Genomic DNA, 17,069 nt, shown 5'->3' with positions numbered 1-17,069 from the left:
CCCGTTTCTTTTTTTTTTTTTTTACCACTTCTGTTTCAACAGATACTAACATTCCAGATTTAATGCTCTAACACATTTACTTCAAGAAAGTGCACCAGACAAGCCTAACAAGGTTATTTTTTTTTTAACTGTGTAGGCTAGATTCTCTTCTCAAGAAAACACACACACACACACACACACACACACACACACACAATCACACACACAGAGCGAGAGAGAGGAGAAAGGCATCCATCCACATGCAGAAGAAGACTAAAATGAGGGTAAAGCTATGCCTGCCTAGGGACAGAGAGGAAGACAAGCAGGTTTCCACTTGCCAGAGACAGATGCCTTCCCAACCCCTCAATGCGAACGCGCTCACACACACACACACACACACACACACACAGAGATAGAGCGAGAGAGAGAGAGAGAGAGAGAGAGAGAGAGAGAGAGAGAGAGAGAGAGAGACCGAGAGAGACAGAGAAAGAAAGATGACACAGAGATTTTAAATAGGGTCTTCTCTTGCTCTGCTTGTGAATTGTCTACATTTGATAGAGTTCAATGTACCATTAGCAGCAACTGCTTACTAAAGACTGCCACCTAGTGAGCACACTAGCACAACACCAGAGATTATGGTAAAGCGTAAATAAATGTGCTTTGCATCATTACTTATCCTCCTGTCCCTATCATTATATTAGCTTTATACGTAGGTCAAGTCTTTAGGATATTATTTATTAACACATCACTTTGGAAGCTCAGACATCACTGCGATACATACGGCAGAACAGACATGTTTTCATTTAACAGAACCCACTGACTTTTTCTCTTTAGGTATTCCTACCAGTGGCTTTTAAACTACAATTAGTCTTTAATTAAACTCTCTAACCTAGACCAAAATACTTAATTTCACTCGATTTACAAGAATCAATCCGTGTATAGTACTCAGCGAGGGTGTTTTAGGTAAAGTTTCAGGACCACGTTTTCTGTTAAATGGACGAGTCGATGGTGCAGTGTTTTGGATAGTCATGGCTGGGATAGGCACACGCTTGGTTATGTCTGACATAAGGTACCACAGCAATCTCTCCTGCTCCTCCATCCCCTTCGCCCTTCACACACAGAGCACCTCAATGGTCCATCAAGGACCGCTGTAGAGCCTCCTGGATCATTGCACTTTCATCTGTAGAGTAGTCCTGTGGAGGACAAGAGGATGGAGGGAGAGGTGGAGGTATAGAGTAAGGTAGAGATAGAGAATGATGAGAGAGCAAGAGAGTAAGAGAGTGAAAGGGAGAAAGAGACAGAAAGAGAGAGAGAGAGACAGAAAGGAGAGAAGAAAGAATGAGGATGTATTGATGAGGAGGCTATTTCACGTGTACAACCAAGCCACATGGTCAAGTGCATACTGCGCTATGATATCAATTACAGAATGCTGCCAATACAACATGTAGGAAATTACATAAGTAAGGGGTAATGTAATAGTCCGTTGGTCAGTGTAGGAAAATATATCCGGATGGGACTTTTCGTCCTGAAGGGATTTATTTTCCGATGCTGACCGGCAGACTATACATTATCCTGCTTATTATAAGGTTACTTGGCAAAATAAAAAAGGCATCCTTCCAAAATATCTCTTTTGAATGATGTTGTTGCCATTTCGTGAAGAAGAAAAAAATTGTTCTTCATGCAAAAAAAACTTGCGTAACAACCTATTACTTCCTGACTTCAAGTTAATTTCCGTTACATGAAGTAAACTGACTACTTGCAGAATGATATGAAAGATGAGCACAACACCCGTTGCAAATGGCAGCGGTCATTCATTTATTGCAGCGGTCAATATAAAAAAAAATATCAGACCTCCAGACTTTGGGGTGGCCCAATCAAATCAATGGAACTTTCTGCAACATTCTGAGGAGGCGTTAAATACAAGTGTCCACCACTATGGCAAGAACAAGAGCGAGACCGGGTGGCGAGTGGAGACACTCACCACAAAGGTGTCATAGGAGAAGGTGTGCCTGATCTTCAAATGCTGCAGGAAGTCTGCACTTCTGTAGTTGGGGTCTCCCCAGGGCATAGAGGCACAGATAGGACACACCTGCACAGACACAAGAGAGATTGAGCGAAAAGACAAGAGAAAAAGGAAAAGAGAGAAAGGTGGAAGAAGATAATATGGCAGCAGTCACTCTAATTAGTCACTAAGGGGGGCAAAACTTATACAACCTGACACCATGTCAACAGCTTCAGCCCCTTTCACAGCACACTGACAAGTACAGACATACACCTACCAAACAGGAGCAATAGGCCTACTTACATGTGGATACAAATTGTCAGAAACAGAAGGACAAATGGATAGATAGATAAATAATGAGACGAAGAGAGAGAGACAAATAAAGAAAAAGATAGAGAGGGAGAGAAACGGTGCTGATGCACTGAATTGCATTCCCAAGGGTCTGGAGTCTTTGACACTGTTGGCAGGGGTAAGGGCATTATTTTTCAGGCCAATTTCAACACTGTGCTATCAAGTCCCATTACTGCATGGCAAAGCTTCTAAATGACAGTGTTCAAATCTGTCTCATTTTTCCATCCTCCAGAAAACTGCACAGAAAGGAGATGAATGGGCCCTCACCACTTGGCCTGGGTCTCTGGCATGATGGGATGTGCAGTGCTCCACAAGGCCATCCTGGTCCAGGTTAGGGGAGTTGCAGTAAGGGCAGGCAAAAGTGTAGCGGTTTGGAACAGGGCTGTACCAAGACCCAAAGGAGAAATAATTATGGCTATGTTAATCATCCCTGTTGTAATATAACCACACTGAGACACTATGCTATAGTGGGAAGAAGAGAGACAACCCGGATGTGGCTTGCCTTATTACGACAGGCTGGGTTTGGGCAGAACTCCTCACTCCCTCCTCAATGTACTCCTGGTATTTGGAACAAGTGGAAGTATGGCTTCGCATCTGGGACAGTGGTACCTGACACACACACACACACAAACAAACAAACAAAAAAAGTATATTTTATAGATATACACCAAAATTACAACATGAATGACTGATATCAAATAGCTGTCTGCATTGTTACCCTATATTCACAAGCTACAAGTACAATTTCTAATCAGTGCAAATGTTAGAACTTCACTAGAAGGCCAACTGTGATCACAAGTCCAACTACAGATTTTCTGGGTACGAATGAGTACAAAAGGCCATCCATTATATTTTCATCAACCAAAACTTAACTGAATAAGGAGCCCTTATGCTGTCTCAGGCCAGAGGTTATATGCTTGAGCATATCTAGGGGACAATGTATGCATGTATGTGTCTGTTTAACTGTGACTTGTAGATGAGATCTGCTAAATAATCAGATGCAATACAAATGTCACAACCTTTTAGTCAAGTACTGAAACAAATAAACTACTATCCACCTCTATGCCACAACCCTTGCATGCGCCAACTGACGTATGGATAATTGCATCTAGATCACTGGCTCTGGTCCATTTCTCCAGCCCTGATCGGCACACGGCACAGACAGGCTTCTGAGGTCGGAGACACTCCTGCAGACAGCTCTGGCAAAACCTGAGTGTGACAGAGGACATAGCTAACATTTTTAGGACATCTCTAAATATCATGAAAGAGGAAGACAGACAGAATGATAAATCTAGGGTTTGTAAATGACTGTTATGTACTTAAAGATAGTAAGAAGTGAACTATATTATGTTCTGTATGTGGCAGGTGAGTGGCATGTTTGACAAAGCAACTAAAATCCCTCTACAATGCAAAAGTGAATAAACGCATTGTAGAGTAAATCGAGGTTACTGTTCGTCTCTAAAGAACAATAACTGACAGGGTGCAAGATCGCTTTAAACTATCCAAAGGCACGCCATGTCCTCGACTGTGATATCCTATTGCAAATGCTGAAGATAAGAACGTCGCAACACTTCCTGACACAAGATCTGAAAATGGACCATGGGACTTGTGGTACTTTGACGGTTGCTCAGCAAGAGTACTGAGTACAGTAAGGCAATATAGGACAACATTTCCCAGAAGCCCTTGGCACGGCCGTGCCACGATGTAAACAAAACTGAAAGTAAAACCCGTAAGATCTCCCAGCAAACTCACAAAATTGCATGTTCCAAAATATATGATTAGATAAAACACCAACATTTGCATCGTTAAACAAACCATAGCGCTGTGTATTGTATTTATAACTACTAGCGGAGTGTCAGCGCACAAAGAAGAACTCGGCAAAATTTCGAGACCAGCTGGTTTTCTCGCATCGACAGAACTAGCATTGTCGCTTGTAGAAACGTTAATACTCACGTATGGCCGCACTGTGTGATAACAGGACTGTCGAAGATTTCGAGACAAACCGGGCACACAAATTCCGTTAAATCTCTGTCTCCAGCGAGTGTATTTGTTTTTTGCTGCGCAGCACCAAGGCTTCCTAGCATCGCCATTTCTTCTTCTCTGTGTTGTCTTCCGCTCTGAACTCCAATCCCCGAGAGTTCAACGTCACAATGGAATCTAACAAGAGGAGGAGCGAAGAAAACTGCAAAATATATAGTCTTAAAATAAGCAGTATAGATTAAATAGAAAATATTGTTCCGATAGAGTACATAGTTCATATGATGTCTACGATAACTTTTTTCATAAGTTCATGGGATGCTAAACAAACAGAATACATGAACACTGAGATGCAATGGCTTAACTTAACCATAAAAATACATTACTCGTACAAATATAATAATTACTTCCTTAGATGGATTTATTTAGCAATATCTTATGGATTTAGGTTTTATAGAGACAGTAGTTCATATAAATAATTTTAAGACCCTCTGCGATTCAAAATTTTCTCTGAGAAAGAGTGTAAGTGTCCACTCTAACATTCATGCAAGTTGTTCTTTTTGCATGTGTTGACATACCCTTTGGCCTCCGCAGAGAGCAATCTGTACATCTGCATTCCTATTGCCCTAAGTGCACGTGCCAGTTGGTACTGATGAACTGTCCGAAAGGCACGCATGCGCATTACAGCGATGGGGATTTCCAGTAGAACGCCAAGGTAAGGTGTTAAATGTTACTGGCGTCTCATTACTGTCAGTATGGTTTGGTGGGAAATGATTGTAGTATTAGCAGTGTGTAATGGAGTGGACTGCATTGTGTGTGTCTTGAGGGTGTCTTAATGGTTTTATCAACAGCGTTGAGCTTCTTCGTCGATTTAAAGTGATAGGCTAGCGTGCTAGCCTGCATTGGGCGTCTCTGTGCTTGGGGGCCGTGGCTGACTCGAGGATGTAACATGGCTAACGACAGCTAACTACCTGGTTAGCTTTATCGTCACTTGTGCTGGGGCACTGAACAGCTTTGGTCAGTATAGTTTATTGGTCTGATGTGATACCAACACCTAGCTGGAAAACTAGCTCTACATTCACTGATACACTGGAACCTCCCTAGTACAAGTGCGTACGCGCGGTTCTCTTACATTCTCCATACCACATATCCAGTTAGCCAGTTAGCTTTGTCGTTGGGGTGTTTTAGTCAAATTTATACCTGCGACACAAACATCACAGGGGCAAATTCATTTAATATAGATTGATTATTTTGTTGTCTCCCTCTCACGGTTTCACTGCATCCATTTTGGCTGCAGTGATTTGGTCGTCGAACGTCAGCTAGCTAGCAACATCCCCCCTTTGCGTCTTTACGAGGATGAAAGCATCAGCCGTGAACGGCGGCGGAGAGAGGGAAGGGCGTGTGTGCAGAAAAAAACCGGTTGCATTCAGATCGAGCTAGCCTGCTGGCTAACGAGCTTCAACCTAACTGTTACATACCCTCTACAACATTGACGCACCCGCAAATGTCAAACAACGGCGAGTTGGCGAAGCAGGGTGCTCGGTCAGTCACATACTTGATGTGGCAGCCTCAGACGCAGTTCGAAGCACACTGCTCACATCGCTTCTATATGAACGTTGAGTAGCATTGGCCCAGTGATGTAGGGTGATGAATTTACGCGCGAGGCCATGATGGTGGAGGGTGCACTATAATGCAGTGTGCCGTTGTGTCATCACTTCACGACGACGACGGCGGCGGCGGCGGCTAGCAGGTGCAGCTGTCGTGAACGGTTACTTAATGGTTTGATGGAATACTGTGAGGTGGGAGGAGAGGGATGCATGCACACATCCCACGCACGGCATGTACACTACCAGTGATGATGTGGGTGCGTTTCTCCATCCTTCACTATCTGAACTCCTGTAAAACACACACACACACACACACACCCACACAGATAAAGGAGAGGGCATGATCACTAAGGTGATGCAGATCATTTTGAGTTGTAGGAGGCTATTTCGACTGTGTGTGGTTGTGTCTCATGACACCGTATGCATGCTCTCCGTGGCTGACAAAGTGTGTACAGGAATCTAATCACTTCACTGGGTGGCTTTAATGTAGAACCGAGCTCCAGTGACAGAAATGTAGCGTGTGTGTGTGTGTGTGCATATTCCTGAACAATCCAGTGAGTGGCTAACATTCAGATTTTGTTTGTTTGTTTTTCTTGTTGTGTTGTTGTTGTCAGAGCTCCAGAGTTGCTGTCCTCCGTCTGTGCAACCATCCCCTGGCGTGCCCCTGTTGACCTTGAACTTGAGCTTTGTGACTGACCCTGAAGAGTGAACGGAGGGCCCGGGTTTCGCTCCCCCGGTTCAGTTCTCGCCAGCCTGCCCTGTGGAAGTTTTCAGTTTGAAACGGTGCCCTGACAAATCCGACGGCAGAGGAATAGACCGCGGGCACACACTTTGGCTTCCCAAAATAAAATAAAAAAAGAACCCCCCTGCCCACCCCCCGTGGCGGCTGCCAGGGCCAGAGAGTCGCCTTTTCATAATCTGCGTGTGTTAACGAGGATGCTGCTGCTGCACTGCTGAGACAGACCCAGCCTCACTCCCTCACCACCATCTCTTGGACACCCACGTCCCCCATTACTTTCGTCTTCCAGTGCAGGGGGGTCCCCCAACATGGCCTGGGGTGCCTGAGAGGCTTTCCCAGGGAGAGGGGGATGAGAGAGGGAGAGGCACAGGCTACGCAGCCCACCGCCACCCATGGATGCCAAGCTGCGCGAGGACCTGTTTAGGAGGTATGTGGTGTCGCTGGAGAGGAGGCTGGAGGAGGGCGAGGGTGGCATCGGCAGCAGCAACGGGAGCGGTGCGGGGGGCGCCAAGTGCGACCGTCAGGCAGCCACAGCAACAACAACGCTGCACACCAGCAGCGAGGAGGCGCTCATCTCCACGGCAACAGCCCTGCTGGGGGCGTATCAGCCCGAGCCAGCCCAGCGCTTCCGCCTGCTGCGGTTCTACGAGGTGGCGGAGAACGCGCTGCGCTCGGCCCAGGGCTCCAGCCTGAGGGCTCTGGAGGCGGCGTTCGCCACGCTGGAGACGGTCTGCACCAACCTGCTGCTCTTCCCTTGGAAGAAGGAGTTTCGTTGCATCAAGGTGAGAGCATCACACCGCAGGGACAGAGAATGAAAGGAGTAGGAGTAGGAGTTCAGAGAAGGAAATAATATTTCTTTCTTTGTGGCCGTTTTTTATTTGATCAGTAATTGAAGTAGCTGATGAAACACGTTTTAAGTGTTAACTCTGACAAAGCACAATCTAATATAATCATTCAATTGAATTAATAATGCGGAAATATTAGATGGGAGGAAATGAAGGTATTTTAGAATCGTATTGGTAAAATAAATTATCTTTAGTCTGAGTATGAGTTGCGTACTGTGAAAGGGCTTTGTTGTTTTACATTCTAGTGGTTCTTACTCAAATGTGAGCAGGAAAAGTATCTATCTGGGACTTATCTGCATGTTCTGACCCTCAGTGTGTGTGTGTGTGTGTGTGTGTGTGTGTGTGTGTGTGTGTGTGTGTGTGTGTGTGTGTGTGTGTGTGTGTGTGTGTGTGTGTGTGTGTGTGTGTGTGTGTGTGTGTGTGTGTGTGTCATATGATATGGTGTGACCTTTGCCCGGCAGACATTCACAGGGCCATACGTGTACCAGCTGCAGTCGGCCGTGTGTGAGTTGGACCTGCGCTCGCTGCTGCGCTCCATGGGCTACACGCGCAGCGAGCAGGACACGCAGTACCTGGCCCGAGAGGCCCCACCGGGCGGCGCCCCCCAACTCCGGCAGCTGGCCTTCGAGCTGCTGCTGGCCCAGGCCGAGTGCCGACTCCTGGGGGAGGTGGTGGCCCTGGCCCGGGGGGCCGCCTCGGAGCTGGAGGCCCTGGAGCTGCGGAGGGCGAGCAGGGAGGACGCGGCCGGCTGCGCGGAGGCACTGAGGCGCCGGGATTCCCTCACAGCCATCGACATGGCCCGGCTCTCGCTGCGGCCGGCCGACATGGAGCGCGCCGCCACTCCTCACCACCACCACCATCACCACCAGCTGCGGAGGTCCGGGCGGCCGTCCAAGTCGGTAGACGTGACGGACAGCGCGGGTCACTGGCACTCGGCCAGCAAACCAGTGCTGCGCACCTCGCTCAGCCTTCGCAAGGAGCCGCTGTTTGTGGACACTGATGAGGAAGAAGCACGCGATGAAATCCTCCGCCCCATCGCACCGCTCTTCTCCCTGGCTTCCACTCCATCTTACAGCCCCTCTTGCTCCGTCGCGGCCGCCGTTGCCTCCGCAGCCGACTTCTTCCCCATCCAGTCACCCCCACCGCCCTCCGACCCCTACTCCTACCACCTGTCCTCGCTGGACGAGGTGGACCTGTACACAGAGCGGGGCGGCGGCCTGGGCCTGGGTGGGGGGCGGCAGACACCCTCCTCCTCCACCTCCTCATCCTCGCGCCCCCCCAGCAGAGAGCCACGGGACGGCTGGCTGCTGAAGGCCCACGGTGGGGCCAAGTGCCAGGGCTGCGGTCTGGGCTGCTCAGTGCTGAGCTCGTGCCAGCGCTGCGACACGGTGCTCTGCTCGTCGTGCCTGGCTTGCGAGCCCACGGCGTGCTGCGGCTACCAGGACTACCCCAAGGTGGCGGCCCCCTTGCGCACGCTCGACGGCTACCTGCCCGCCAAGGAGAAGCTGTCCGTCTACTCCAACGCGCACTCTAACGTGCACGCGCACACACACCCCCACATGCTCACCCACTCGCACATGCACCCCCACCCCCACCCGCATCCCCTGTCCCACTCGCACTCGCAGCTGCTGGACAAGCCTATGATGAGCACCAAGCTGTACCCCAGCAAGCCTGTCGGTATGGTGACGACTTCTGCCCCCAGCGGCGTCAGCGTCGGCGAGCGTTTGAGCGCGGGCGGCTCGCGCTGCGGATTCTGTAACAAGCCCGGGGCGGCGCACACGTGCGTCAACTGCTCCAAGGTGTCGTGCGACTCGTGCATGGGCCTGTACGCTGGAGACGTGTGCACACGCAAGACACCACACCACAGCTTCCTGCCCAACCACCAGCTCAACTACAAGTCCAGCACCATATCCCACCTGGTCTACCGGTAGACATCTCGCTCTTTCTCTCTCTTTTTCTGTCACTCACACACACACACACACACACACACACACACACACACACACAAATATATGCAGGGCCTAGAATCCTGAACTTCTGGACTGTTTCTTCATCCTCTAATAGCTCCAGTGACCGAACAGTTTCCGTCCTTGTTCTGGTCCGAAGTCGTGTCATTTCCCAGACCAGGACCTCAGCTGCTATGTGGGCTTCTATTTCTCACTCTCTCTCTCTTTTCTTTTCTTTCTTTCTTTCTTTCTCTCTTTCTTTCTTGATTACTCTTCTGTTCATATCAACCCAGGAATGCACTTATAGCCCACATCTCCTTATGCCCGCCCATCTCACTGCCTTGTAGAAATTCAGGCTTGAAGGCATTTCTCCTTTTTTTTTATTTTTATTTTTAAAATGACACACTTCCTCCTGACCCCTTGCCTCTCTCCATCAGCTCTCGTTTGGTCATGTGATCTCGTAGTTTGTCCCGTACCTGAATCTTGGCCTACTTAAGACAAGCAACTAAAGGGGGAAAAAAAACAATAATAACAAAAGACATGACTGGCTTTAGTCTCGAGCGTGCAGAGCGCTCATCCAGCTGTTAGCATTCTATCCACATAGATGTTTGCAGAAGACTCTCTTCCCCCATCTGGATATTCACGATGTATGGAAGAATCTTTTGAAGACTTTGGATCAAATGAGGATAAAATAGGAAAGAGAAAAACATTACACTGGAATCCAATAGTATATATTTTGAATCATTATTGTATAGACCTAATGTGCGACGGGTGGTTGGGGTTGGTGGGTGGTGGCAGGAGGGGGGGTGGAAGGGTCTGTGTGGGGGTGGAGAGGGGGGGTTGGGGGTGGAGAGGGGGGGTTGGGTTGTGGAGGGAAGGATAGTGATGGTTTGTTTGTATCAAAGATGATAGTTAGCCACTTAACCGTGTAGTCCACCAATGAGCAACGCCTGTCTGTAAGTTTACCCTTGTAAAAAAAAAGAAGAAGAAGAAGAAGAAGAAGAAGAAAAAAAGAATCAAGTCATCTGTATGATGTTCACAGGCTGCTATGGAGTATTGAAGCCAGGTGGGGTGCCCTAGGTTGCAGTATTTTTTTCTTTGATATTGTGTGTGTGTGTGTGTGTGTGTGTGTGTGTGTGTGTGTGTGTGTGTGTGTGTGTGTGTGTGTGTGTGTGTGTGTGTGTGTGTGTGTGTGTGTGTGTGTGTGTGTGTGTGTGTGCGTGTGTGTGTGTGTGTGTGCGCGTGTGTGTAAAAGTGTTACTCTCACACTCCATCCATATCTTCAGTGTGGATGCATCAGAGCTGAAGTTGCACTTCCCCCGCCCGTGTCCGGCAGGTTTTTAACAGACAGCAGGGAGTCGTGGAGGAAGATGAAGCTAGTGCCCTTCAATGCCTCTCAGAAAGAATATTATGAAGTCCTTAGATCTCAAGGGTGAAGGAAGTTACTTTTTGAAGTAAGTGAAAAAATGGAATTGTCTTAATGTTGTTGCAAAGACACAAGCTCCCTGTTGCGCGTTTGATCTGTGATGTCGTTATTTTTTTTTCATTTTTTTTTGTATTTGTGTTGACAAGTCATAGTTGTTAATGTTGGTGAGTTTTTAATATTTTGTTCTTGTGTAACACTATTTGCAGTAAAGACACAAACCAAGCAGTAGGGCTTGCGTTATGTAGGAACTGACCCATGGACAGGAACCCACATCGGAGGAGAACCAGGAAGCTGAGCTGCTTCCTTGTGCACAATACAAGCCCTTTGTTTGGGCTCAATCCTCTCCATTCCTCCCCCTTAGCCTGTCGGTGTATAAAGACTTGAATATAGAGAACAGGGAGCAGAGAAGTAGAGAGAGAGAGAGAGAGATACAGTTAAAGCAGTCATAATGGCACAGATTCGAGTCTGAGTCAGTATCGGCTGAAGGGAAAGGCACGGGGAAACAGTCATGTGGGAATGTCTGGTTTAGTGGTCAGTGCCAACCCATTTAGAGGAGCATTGTGAGATGACAGTGGAGGGGAAGATGTCAGTCAGGCTGTAGGCTTCTTTAGAGGGGTCCACCATCTGTCCTCTCCTCCATTTTTGTATGGAGTAAGCTTTTCGAGGTGTACGAAAGGTATAAATCGAGGCAAATCACATAAGTGTAACAGTTCCATCGATTGTGGGGGCTAGGCGAAGTGAGTAGGATGATCCCAGTACTTAAAGGCGAAGAGGGTTTTGCGTCTTTTTAATCTGACTTTTACTAGCCAAACATTTTTCAAACAGATCGGACTCTAATTGACTCCCAGTCAGTAACTTTAGATAAAAGTCCGGTGTGATTGCGTGCCAAATAATAGATTATTTAAATTCTGCAGTTCCCTCTCTCTGACACCAGAGGCCTCCCTTTTCCTGAGGTTGTCACGTCGGGTCTCCTCCAACCTTCCTGAGACACGAAAGTCCTCAGCCTTCTCTCCGATACTGTGTCTATCTTTCAGGTGACAAAGTGACGACGGTGTTTCCTGTATAGAGCCGAGCATGCACTCTAAATGCACCCCCACCTCACCCACTCAACCCCCCGCTCCCCATGTTTATAGCCGTGGTCCCTGCACCCACACCACCGCTAACACCTACCCTGTCCCAATGCTTACCTAATGGAGGAGCACCAAGCACTGTATGTATGTGTATGTGTATGTGTGTGTGTGTGTGTGTGTATGCGAAGGGTTCAGAGTCTCCTTCCCAATTCTACATACTTTGATCACTGGACAAGGGAACAGAGGGAAGGAGCCAGCCAAAATGTTTGTTGGTGAAAGTATATAAATATATATAAATATATAAATATAAATGAGTTATAAAGCGATGATTTTATAAAATAATTTCAAGAATAAAATTCTAAAAAAAATACAGTTAGTTTTGTTGTGTGAGTTGCTGTGACCGTTGTATATTAAGCTTAGCTCTTGGTGTCTTGGTAGGGAATACACACGATGGAACACTTTGCATTTCCATTAATAGCCTGCCCATAAATAATTAATCATTTAAAGTATCCATATTTGTATATGAATGCATTCATGAATTGTGCATCAACATGGGATGGCATCAAATGCATATACTGCCATGCTTATATCTGTTTAGCAAACACTTAAAGACGGATGCCTGGATTATTTAAAAGGAGATTGCTGAATTCTTAACTTGTTGCCGACGATGTTTTGATATGGGTTGTGTGCCGAGATGACAGACAGTAGGAAATCACATTCACCTGTTCTCCCTGCTATTGCATCATCTGCCAGTAGGGGGAGACAAGCACCCGTGAAAATCACGGAGTCTGTCCGAGTTAATGGACAGATTAATGTGGTGTACAGTCCCATATTTTGGAGATGCCGATCTTTTTAACATTGAACACTGCTTCTGCATTGATGCGTGTTGGATAGAACCAATTGAATAATAACATGAGACTACAAAAATCACCCCATTTAATTTGTACTTAATTTTTTTCTGATCTCCCACCTGATTCCCATCTGATTTGTGTATGGCTCTTCAGTCGTCTGAGTTTGTGTAGCATATTTTTGTGTGTGCACTGAGGATCCTTGGCACCACAATCTGGACTGACATCCCATCAAACTCTCAGTGTGGACCTCACTAAGTACTGTCTTCAGGCCTCTTTTTTTTTTGCTGTCACATGTCAAAAATCATTCACATTGTTTTGAGTGTCCACGTCTGTGATGTTCGTTAAGGCATGACTCATTTTATTCCCCGGTGATTGTTTGCGTTCTCATTCCTAACCCCTACAGGCCAAGCCGCTACGGAGGAAAACAAAGGCGTATGGAATGAGAAGGATGATCAAGACGTCTGTTGACCAATCAGAGGACGTTAGCGCTCGAGCGATTACAAAAGGGTTCTGTCTTAAAACCAGTTTTGCAACACATGCTCAGACAGTGTGATGCTCTCAACGAGACACTAGAGGGAGCTGTGGAATCAGAGGGGTGTTTGTCCACATAGTAGAAGTGTGTGTGTGTGTTTTAAATATATTCTCTCCTAAGCGCTTGCCCCTCTCTCCTCCCAGAGAATCATCTTTTCTCCATATAGAAGCCATCAAAAAATAAGTCTCCTGCAAAGCGGTTTATCTCCATGTTGCCACGGACATGCTGCTTTTCTCATCCATTCTCACTGCAGGAGGGAAAAGTGAGGACAGGTTAGCCACTCATCACCAGCATGATTCTCGTCATCATCACTACTACTATCATCATCATAATCATCATCATCATCACTACTTCCACCACCACTTTTACCGCCATCATCATCATCATTATCATCAGCCTAATAAGGTGTGAAACTGTCAGATGTCCCCCTTCAGAGCAAATGACAGTTGAGAGGGGAAGTGAGTGTGTTTGGCAGCTGGTTGGTCTGGATGTTCTCAAACCACAATCCCTTTCCCTGATCCTCCTTCACTGATGTCCCTCCTTGTCCTCCTTGTCCTCCTCCTCATCCTTTCAACAAATGCTCCATACGTCACGGCAGCAGAAGTGGGTTTTGTGGAGGATGTAGGTCCGTGCTGGGGGAGAGCGAGCGTACGTTCTTTCACGTTCAGTAGGTTACACGTTCTTTCATGTCCTCCTCTTGTTTCGGGAGATTAAACTCCTTTGCCCTTCAAGTTCTGTTGAAGAGATTCATTTCAGAGGATGTGGCCTTGCCTCTTAGCAGCACAGGGTCAAGAGGCTGGCTTGCAGCTGAACTCCATTTTGTGTTAACTCTGCAGTTAAGGGAAAGGACAAGTGTGTGTGTGTGTGTGTGTGTGAGCGAGAGAAAGAGAGAGAAGGTGAGAGGGTGGAAAGAGGATGGTAAGGAGGGAGGTAAAAGAAAAGAAGGCGAGGGGGCGGCGTAGAAGCCTTTCCCCGGGTTTCCTGGGCGCTGGGGTCGGGGTGGCTTTGACTTCTACGCTCTGGTGCACCTCAGTGATTCAACCAACGTGTGCACACACTTACGCACACACACACACACACACACACACACACACACAGAGGTCCCTCTCACACATCTTATCTAACAAAGAGAGCTGTCTACGTGGGTGAGGTGAAATATGTGTGGTAACAGCAAGAAGCAGGGAGGAGCACAGTTGCTAGTCTGCAAATGGAAGATGCTAGAAAAAAAAAAGTGTGTGTGTGTAATGAGTGCTTTTGAACTTCACGTCCAGTCAGCGTTTTAGATTAGTATCTCTCTCCGCATGTGGTCATTTTTCACAGACCCTCAACAGGGTTTGAGGCTTTCTGTGGAATACTAAACACTCTTCCTTCTCACTCCCTTCCTCTCCTTCATCTCTCTTTCTCTCTATCTCCCTCTGTGCTTCCCTATTCCTGTTCTCTTGGCTCTACCCATCTTGTTCTCTCTATCTCTCTTTACTCTCTCTCTCTTTCTCGGTTTGATTTACTTCACACTATCACTATAGGTTGAAAGCCCTCTTCTTCCATAACTGTCAGACACTGTCTGTGTGCCATATAAACACCACACCTAGCCTCTGTTTCTGCTGCTTATTACAGACTAATTGAGTTGCTGGGGGAGAGGGACACGGACCCTCACCTTTCTCTTCAAAGGGATGCTATGTCTGTAGGCTCCATGGAGAAACACCAGGGGAACAGATAAATGGGTCCCTGAAAGCAGTCACATGCTGGCACTAACCAGCCAGGAAACATAATGAGTACACAGGTGCACGCACGCACGCACGCACGCACGCACGCACGCACGCACGCACGCACGCACGCACGCACGCACGCACACACACACACACACACTCACTCGCACTCTTTGTGAGTTCTTGACCAGCTCAGAGTGGTGAGGTGGTCTTAAAAATGGGCTCACAACATTTTATATAGACACAAAAGAGCCAGTTGCTCTGGACACACAGCGGGTTTTCAAAAAAGAGGATTGACACAGATAAATGTGACAGCAGCACACAAGGAGCAAAGGCCCATAATTGGAGAGAGGGAAGAGACATGAGAGCAAATGTGAGAATGGAGGAGATTTTAGAGGGAGATAATATCTGATGGACAGTTTGAGAGCCGCACCAGAACAAGACAGACATCCAGAACAGTGAGATAGCGAGTGAGTCATTTAGAAAGAGTGTGTGTGTGTGTGTGTGTGTGTGTGAGTGAGTGAAAGAGAGAGATAGAGTGTGTGTGCACGAGAGTGAGGGTCTGTGTGTGTGTGTGTGTGTGTGTGTATGTGTTTGTGCGAGTGTCTTCTAAATGCAACACAGAGAAAGAACAGAGAGAGAGAGAGAGAGAGCATGAACAAAAAGAAAATGAAAAGAGACCAAAAGAAGGAGAGAGAGTGAGAGAGAGCACATGTGGTGAACTGAGCTGAGATGGCGGCGCTCGGGGAAGTGTCGGCGCTACAGTAATGAGCTCAGTGGCTCGGCTGTTGTCACCGGAGAGCGCCGGGTGTAAGTGAGAAACGGTGTAAACTCTGCCTCTTCTACCACATGGCGGTGTAATTACCGGGCCTGATCATCCAGCTGCGAGGCTTTTTTTTTAACCAGCGCAGACCCACACCTAGAGGTCCCAGGCACCGCTCGTGCTGTGTTCTGCTTGGGTTTAAGAGACGTGTAAAATGCATTTTTAACTTCATGTAAACCACACATCCTATAGGCTTGGTTTTAAGAAAAAAATACAAAGGGGAACAGTGGACAATGGAGCTTTTTTGTTTTGTTTGTTTGTTTGTTTTGGAGCCACTCGATCTACTCGATCACACTCTGGAGTAGATCGTTATTTCACCCGCTCTCTCTCTCGTTCCTTCCTCTCGCGCTTTTATATGAGTTCAGAAAAACAAAACATAACAACCAAAAAAAAAAAAAAGACAGATCATGTTAGTCTTTGTGGTATAGCAGTATTTGCTCAATCAGGGTTTCGTGTTCTTCAGTGGTGACGTTTTTTCTTAAAACTCATATCGAAGAAGAAATCATGAAACAACCTTCACGCAGGGGGAAGAGAAGAGAGGTTTTTTATTGCAAATTCAATTAAGAGAAAATCGATCTGCCGTGCACTGACTACTGATAAAACTGACAAAAAGGGCTGCCTTTGCCCGTAGCGCAGTGGGTATTCTGAAGGGCACGGCTTGAACGGCAAGAAGGAAAAGAACGGGCAAGCTGATGCCAAGACTGGAGAAGATTTGCCCAGAAAACTGAAGTGGGAGGGAGGACAAGGTGAGGCCCAGTGGAGAGGCAGATTTGTGTGTGTGTGTGTGTGTGTGTGTGTGTGTGTGTGTGTGTGTGTGCGGGTGGGTGGGTGTGTGTGTGTGGGTGGGTGTGTAGTGTCCTCAGATGCAGTGTCCTCAGATGTTTGTGTGTGTGTGTGTTGTTTGTTTGTTTGTTGTGTATGTGTGTGTGTGTGTGTGTGTGGGGGGGGGGGGGGGGGGGGGGGGGGGGGGGGGGGGGGGGGGGGGGGGGGGGGGGGGGGGGGGGGGGGGGGGGGGGGGGGGGGGGGGGGGGCAGTGGACTGTCCTCAGATGTTTGTGTGTGTGTCTAAGGAGGGCATTGTGGAAGCTATACAAAGGGTAAATCTCAGAGGTTGACATTCCACAGTGATACACGGTGTGCTTTCTAAGGGAGTTCGCATGAAGGACGGGAGAGTCAAGTTGGTTGAGGAGACAGTGAAGTGAAACCTGTCCACAAG

General features: G+C 47.5%; 2 protein-coding genes across 4 annotated transcripts; one reads left to right on the top strand and one right to left on the bottom strand.

The window, feature by feature from the left end:
• Positions 1 to 693: 693 nt before the first annotated feature.
• Positions 694 to 4,955, bottom strand: rnf114 (ring finger protein 114). 2 transcript variants are annotated; one of them, XM_031565917.2, is made up of 7 exons: positions 4,888 to 4,955; positions 4,286 to 4,489; positions 3,391 to 3,541; positions 2,835 to 2,941; positions 2,600 to 2,714; positions 1,961 to 2,068; positions 694 to 1,172 (listed from the first exon to the last, which is right to left on the bottom strand). In XM_031565917.2, the coding sequence occupies exons 1-7, from the start codon at positions 4,923 to 4,925 to the stop codon at positions 1,107 to 1,109; spliced, it is 789 nt and encodes a 262-aa protein (XP_031421777.1). In that variant the 5' UTR covers positions 4,926 to 4,955; the 3' UTR covers positions 694 to 1,106. The 2 variants fall into 2 exon arrangements, with proteins under 2 accessions (XP_031421777.1, XP_012687606.2); XM_012832152.3 differs by lacking the exon at positions 4,888 to 4,955 and having other exon boundaries at positions 4,286 to 4,664.
• spata2 (spermatogenesis associated 2) lies at positions 4,938 to 10,226 on the top strand. Of its 2 annotated transcripts, none has more exons than XM_012832151.3 (3): positions 4,938 to 5,024; positions 6,531 to 7,437; positions 7,962 to 10,226. In XM_012832151.3, the coding sequence occupies exons 2-3, from the start codon at positions 7,048 to 7,050 to the stop codon at positions 9,429 to 9,431; spliced, it is 1,860 nt and encodes a 619-aa protein (XP_012687605.2). In that variant the 5' UTR covers positions 4,938 to 5,024; positions 6,531 to 7,047; the 3' UTR covers positions 9,432 to 10,226. The 2 variants fall into 2 exon arrangements, with proteins under 2 accessions (XP_012687605.2, XP_031421776.1); XM_031565916.2 differs by lacking the exon at positions 4,938 to 5,024 and adding an exon at positions 5,053 to 5,326.
• Positions 10,227 to 17,069: the final 6,843 nt, after the last annotated feature.

This window comes from Clupea harengus, chromosome 4, assembly GCF_900700415.2.
Source record: "Clupea harengus chromosome 4, Ch_v2.0.2, whole genome shotgun sequence".
NCBI lineage: Eukaryota > Metazoa > Chordata > Actinopteri > Clupeiformes > Clupeidae > Clupea > Clupea harengus.
This window is presented reverse-complemented; position numbering and strand designations above follow the sequence as displayed.